We start from the raw sequence: 6,009 nt of genomic DNA, 5'->3' as shown, positions 1-6,009 counted from the left end.
CCAAGTTTGGTATTATGTCTTGCCATGAAATATTGGTTCTGCTTTTTTTTTTTTTTTGCTTAGTTGCCAGTCAGCTTTTTGTTTTGCTGACAAACAGTTTCTTACAACTGGTACATTATGTTCTTACACTCTGTCTTTACATTTTGTTCAAAGCACATGTCATTTAGCATAACACACTTTAATTCTAACACAAACTTTTTATATCTAAGCAAACACATTTTATGTAAATATTAGCAAAACACTTTAAGTTTTATAAGCAAACTTTCTTATATGTTCAAGAAAAAACACTCTCTACATTTAAGCAAAATCATAACAGGTTATTCTAGCAAAAACAATTTATGTTTTTAATTAAGAAAATACACTCCAATTCTAAGCTTCTAAGTTTTTAAACATTATAAGTCTAACTTGTTTCACACTGGTTGTCTATCATTATCTTGCCGCATTTGCACATTTTTATTTGTTTTAGAGCAAGCTGGATTTAAGCAGTTATATGACTAAAAGTCTTTTAATAGTAAATTATGATTCTGATTATTCATTATCACATCTTCATATTGTAAAGTCACGCTACAGTGGTTTAAAGGAGAAGTTCGGTGTGATGATTGACCTAAAGTGTGTTGAAACATGATACAGAGTGTGAACTTTTGTCTCATAGCTAATCTCGGCTTGTCCCCTGCACTTCGAAATCTGGCTCTAGTTAGCCGATGCTACTTACAGGTTTTCGATGGGGGTTGCTGGAATCCATGCATTTCCATGGAATTATTTTTGGAATCTGATCCCTTATCATACCTGTACTCGTCGCTTGACATATCGTGACTAAATTCAAGATGGCGGCGAACGGTAAACTTCCTGAAGGTTTTAAATGTCAGTGGCCGGTTGCACAAAGCACCTTAAGTTTTTTCCCTTAAGTATGACCCTTTTCTCCTTAGGTAAGGGATTTACTTAAGGGTGTTAACGATAACGTTAGCCTACGTAAACTACACAATAACAATACGGCATGTTTCTGATAGAAGCTAGGCCTATTTGACAGAGTAAGCATATTAACAGAGAGGTTTTATTTTAATTATCAGGTTAATATACTTCATTTATCAGCATCAATTCAGTTAATAATATGGTTAAGGTATAGTCAGATGTCCCTTAGGTTTTTCCCCTTAGTTAGACTACTAAGGTCGTTTGTGCAACAGTTTAAGGGATTTCTTACAAGATAAGGACAAACCCTTAAATACTTAACCCTTTAGGCGCCAGAGGTTTTTTTTCGAAACGTTCGATTTTGACATCTTCATTTCAAAAGGCTATATCTTAAAAGTGATAAGAGATACAGACTTTCTGTAAATTAGAGAAATATTAAGGATGACCCAAAGTTTATGTAGGGATTAAATGTTTATATCTAATTTGCATATTATGATGTCATATGGTGGCGGCCATCCTGGATTATAGAATTTTCATGAAAAGTCGCATGTTTGAATGATAAAATGCACCACTTCTTTCCCCCCAAAATGTCCCTTACCTTCTGTATGCTATATTGCACAATACTGAATGCTCAGGTAAATAGTAAGTAGTGAACAAACTGTGTAAATCATTACTAATAAATGGCAGAAACAAACCAATTGCATGTAGCGGTAGACTGGCCTTTTGCTGTAGAGATTTTCCATTTACTACATACAGTAGGCACTCTGATTCCATGTATGGGGCACATATATATTATTCAGATGACACACAAACACAAGTAGACAAGACCTGTTTAGTTCAAAAGCTCATTTGCCACGGCAAGGCACAGATCAGGAGTGAGATGACGAGACAAGACAAGAGACAATGTTAGTATTTTTTTCTTTTTGTTGTTTTTGTTGATGTTTTTTTGTTTTTTTTCTTAGCTGACAAAGACACACACATCACAAGGACATGAACACACAAAAAGGAACACATAGTGTATGTCCTAAATGATTAGGGAAATAGATAGCAAATCAACAGTGTAAATCATTACTAATAAATGGTTGACTTTTTTTTTTTTTATGTAGCAGGCCTTTTGCTGTAGAGATAATGACTCCCTATCCCTATCCATACAGGGCCGGCATTCCCATCATCTTGTGATAGACTATGCATGACATTTTTGTGGAAATACATAGCCTACATGTGCACTAGTGTCTAATAACAACAGACACAATTGTTTGAATTCATTTTGGTTTATATGCATAAACCATTTATTTGTATATGAATCATTCAAAAAGTTGTACATTATTGAATTAATATATTAATGATTCATAAATAGGCTACATATCAGTCGGTCTACATGGCTAATAGTTGGTCGGTTTGTCTCATGATGGTCTGTGCAGTGGAATAACTTCATGATTGACCATAATGACACAGAAAGTGTTTATGTAATCACTATTTGAGTATGTATCCTTTCCACTGCATAAATTACAGATTTAGAAATAGATTTTTATTACCATGATGATCCTGGTTGGAAACAACGTGAGTAAAATCGCCAAAATAGCCTAGTGACTCTTTTACAATCTAGCAAACCAAAGTTTATTATGTCCCTTTCTTTGGGCTGATTTCTGAAATTGTGTTCCTGAACATTTCTAGCATGTGAGTTAAGAGTAAGAGTTACCTTTGATTCAATACTGGAGGCTAGGGCTGTCACTTTTGTGAAATCCCGTTAGATTTTTGAGACATAGATGTTCATTGATTGTAAAATCGATTTTCTATGTCTAAAGACGTTTCCATTTTCAACGGCAAATATAGGCCAATCCACTGACAACTAACAGGCATTAGGACGAACGTAAAGAGGGAGCTTGAAGACACACAAGCCAGCAATATTTCTGATGATTTATTGGCGTGAAGTTTCGTGCACAATGACAAACAGGAGTGCAACATTCTCGAAAAACAATAAGCAGAGTGGACTTCCATAACATCAGTGAAAAAACTGCAGGCTTCAACGTGGCTGTTTACAACAAATTTTGCCAACGTAGGAACTCACGACTGCACAGTTTGCATACCGCTTTGTCCTTCTCCATAGTTCACCCAAAACCCGAAGTGCTTCCATATTGAACTTCTCAAATTATTAGGGCTTATCAGTCGCCTCTCTCATGTCGCACAGGTTGATCGCGTTGTCCTCCATTTTTTGGCAAAACACCAGCAGCACAGCAGCCGATTGAAACAGCTGTTTCCGGTGCGTGAAATTGGAGGGAATTTTCTTTTTAGCTTTTGCAATGCCTACTGCACTTTAAGAATTCTTTATTTTCTTTTGCTGCTTGTGTGGTCAAAAATATCCAGGCAACACTCAGGCCCCCTACTACAACCGCTGGTAGGGGGCCCCAAGCAGCCGCCTACCTATACCTCTATGTTAAGACTGTCACTGATATTAAGTTGTCATAAGCAGCCTTCATTGGTTTGGAAATGGACATGTGTAATGACATGTTGCTTCACATTTCTGTTTCTAATTAAAAGTGAATTATGAGCCTGGTAACCACTTAGCTATCTGAACGGAATGCGTTTCAGTCGGCTCACATATCATGTGCTTGGAAACAAACATGCTTACATGCTTGGAAAACAAATTATTGAAGTCTCACCAGTTCCATGCTGCAAAGGCAAAGTAGTAGACTAGTCTTTATATTCTTGTCCATGTACCAAATCACATTGATTGCAGCCTATGTTAAAGAGCCCTCTCACCAATCTTGAGTTTAAAAATGGTCAGTAGTGGGAACCGGATAACTCTCTTGTGTCTCTCCTCCGCGCGCAAGATGTATTCCCAATTTAGTGGAGTGAGTAAAGTTAGATTTGCTACGTAGTGGAGATTGAGAGAACCCAAAAAATATCATCCTTGTTTGTAACATGGTGTTGGTGCATTTTGACATTGTAAACATTATCGAGGAAGAGTGAAACGCTGTTTGCAGTAAAGCTACTATTATATATTTACTGTATTGGTTGAATGTGGATGACCCCTCTGTCCTTTGGTGCCCTACACACAGTGCGTGATGCACGTGGTGGGAGTGGCGGCACTGACTACATAGATACAACAAACATACAAGGTACATAGACAAGGTTACATAACAGACAAAAGAAAAGAAAACACATACTGTGGGTGCATGGACAAAGCAGAGGCAAAGCTAGAGACATGAGCAATGAAAGGGAGGGGAAAACTGGGAAAGTCTGTTTAACAGGAAAAAGCAAGAAAGATGGTAAAGATGGTAAGGTCAGGAGAACAACTTTTCTCTTACTGCATGTGAATACACTGTTTAAGTTAGTAAACTGGAAGACTTACTGTGCGAACACATCGCTTAGACAGACAAACTTTATACTTACTACGCGTGAACACGTGATTTAAACTCGTAAACTAAAAGACTCACTGTGTGCGAACGTTTACACAAATGTCCGTATGTTTTCATAATGAACTTAGGCAGATTACCATCCCTGCACACGTGTGTGGTGAGGAATCTTTAACTGCACAAGGCATAAAGGCGACTAAAGCCAATCATCCACGTTTGTTTTCTAAACAAAGCAATATCACTCACGCAGCCAAGACTGAAAGCAAATATTCCATCAGTGTTGTATTAATCCCATGCATATAATTTTGGCATTGTACTGTATTGTTTTGAACTTACATATCTATTGTCACATAATAAAAATCACTATTACCTCTAATGCAACTCTATGTTCTATGCTGAAGTTATGTGAGTGTGGTAGGTGCTGAACTGCTTTTGGCTTATGTCTGTTTGATGGGCGGTGCTTAGCGATAGTTCAGATAATGACACTACCTCAAACTATTTAATATATTTGATGATTTTGAACAGTAGGTTATCTTTCAACCATGCAAGATTAGATGATCTACATCATCTAATGAGTGACCATAAATCCTATACAGCAATTGTTATCCTGTTAACCCAGCATGTTATATAAATGTCAATAAAGAGACTTTAATGTGAGTTTGGTCATGGTTCTCTGACTAAAATTCTGTACGTATGTGTGTTTAGGGGCTTAAGAGTACTCTGCAAGACCACCAGACTGAGGTGGACTATCTGACATCTACAGTGGAGCAGGTGTTCCAGAAAGCTCCTCCAGAGATGTGTCAGCGCTATCGTAACGAGATGGATGCAATCATGACCCGCTGGAAAAGCCTAACTGTGCAGCTAGATGAGCACTCATGCAAGATACAGGAGCATATAAACCAGCTGTCACAGTTTCAGGTTTGTGTGTGTGTGTGTGGGGTGGGGGGGGGGCTGAGATCCTGTCTCTTTCAGTGAAGTTACTAATGCCCTTGTGCCATAAGCGGAGGGAGCGGGGGGGCAGGGGGGGGCGGTTTGGCCAAATCTATCTTGATTCATTTTTGTATTTACGATGCTTATTTGTACTGATTGCTGGGGGAAAAAATAATAACAAAATGCTTCTAAAGATGCCACTGGTCCGTAATATAGAGTGCGCTCACAATGGGAGTTAGTCTGTCATGCTGCTAAATAGCCCGCACTTTCTTCTTCTGTCAAAGTCAAAGTCAAAGTCAGCTTTATTGTCAATTTCTTCACATGTTCCAGACATACAAAGAGATCGAAATTACGTTTCTCACTATCCCACGGTGAAGACAAGACATATTTTACCAATTTAAGTCCACAGAAAAACATAACATTCAAGTAAACAAAAAAGTAAGTAAAAAAGTAAATAAGAGGGCACATATAATAATGAAAAAAAAAGAGCAGCAAAATTTGGTTGAAATTGTGCATAGACAGTCAATAAAATACTAGTGCAAAGTCAGGCCAATAAAAGGCTTGGGTAGTTCTGTTTGACCTAAGTAAGAAAGAAAGTGGCATAGTGGTGCAAGTTATGTAAGAGCAGCAGAAGTGTTGTGTTTTCAGGACAACAACAACAAGTTGTAAAGTGTACAAGTGTGCAAGTGTGCAAGTGGAGTAGTGCAGGCGGCCATTGTGGGTCCAATGTCCAGGATGTTATGTAGCTGAGGGTGGAGGGGGGAGAGGAGGGAGAGAGTTCAGCATCCTTACAGCTTGGTGTATGAAGCTGTTGGTG

At 38.1% G+C, this 6,009-nt stretch overlaps 1 protein-coding gene across 6 annotated transcripts in view; it reads left to right on the top strand.

The window, feature by feature from the left end:
• dmd (dystrophin) overlaps positions 1 to 6,009 on the top strand; it is a 481,347-nt gene that overhangs the window by 169,306 nt on the left and 306,032 nt on the right. For all 6 annotated transcript variants that reach the window (XM_042077917.1, XM_042077916.1, XM_042077914.1 and 3 more), the window contains one exon: positions 4,968 to 5,180. In XM_042077917.1, the coding sequence (XP_041933851.1) occupies positions 4,968 to 5,180 (213 nt within the window). The remainder of the gene's footprint in view (positions 1 to 4,967; positions 5,181 to 6,009) is intronic.

This window comes from Alosa sapidissima, chromosome 22, assembly GCF_018492685.1.
Source record: "Alosa sapidissima isolate fAloSap1 chromosome 22, fAloSap1.pri, whole genome shotgun sequence".
NCBI classification, from domain to species: domain Eukaryota; kingdom Metazoa; phylum Chordata; class Actinopteri; order Clupeiformes; family Clupeidae; genus Alosa; species Alosa sapidissima.
Note: the sequence above shows the minus strand (reverse complement) of the source record. Positions and strands in the feature narration are given on the sequence as shown.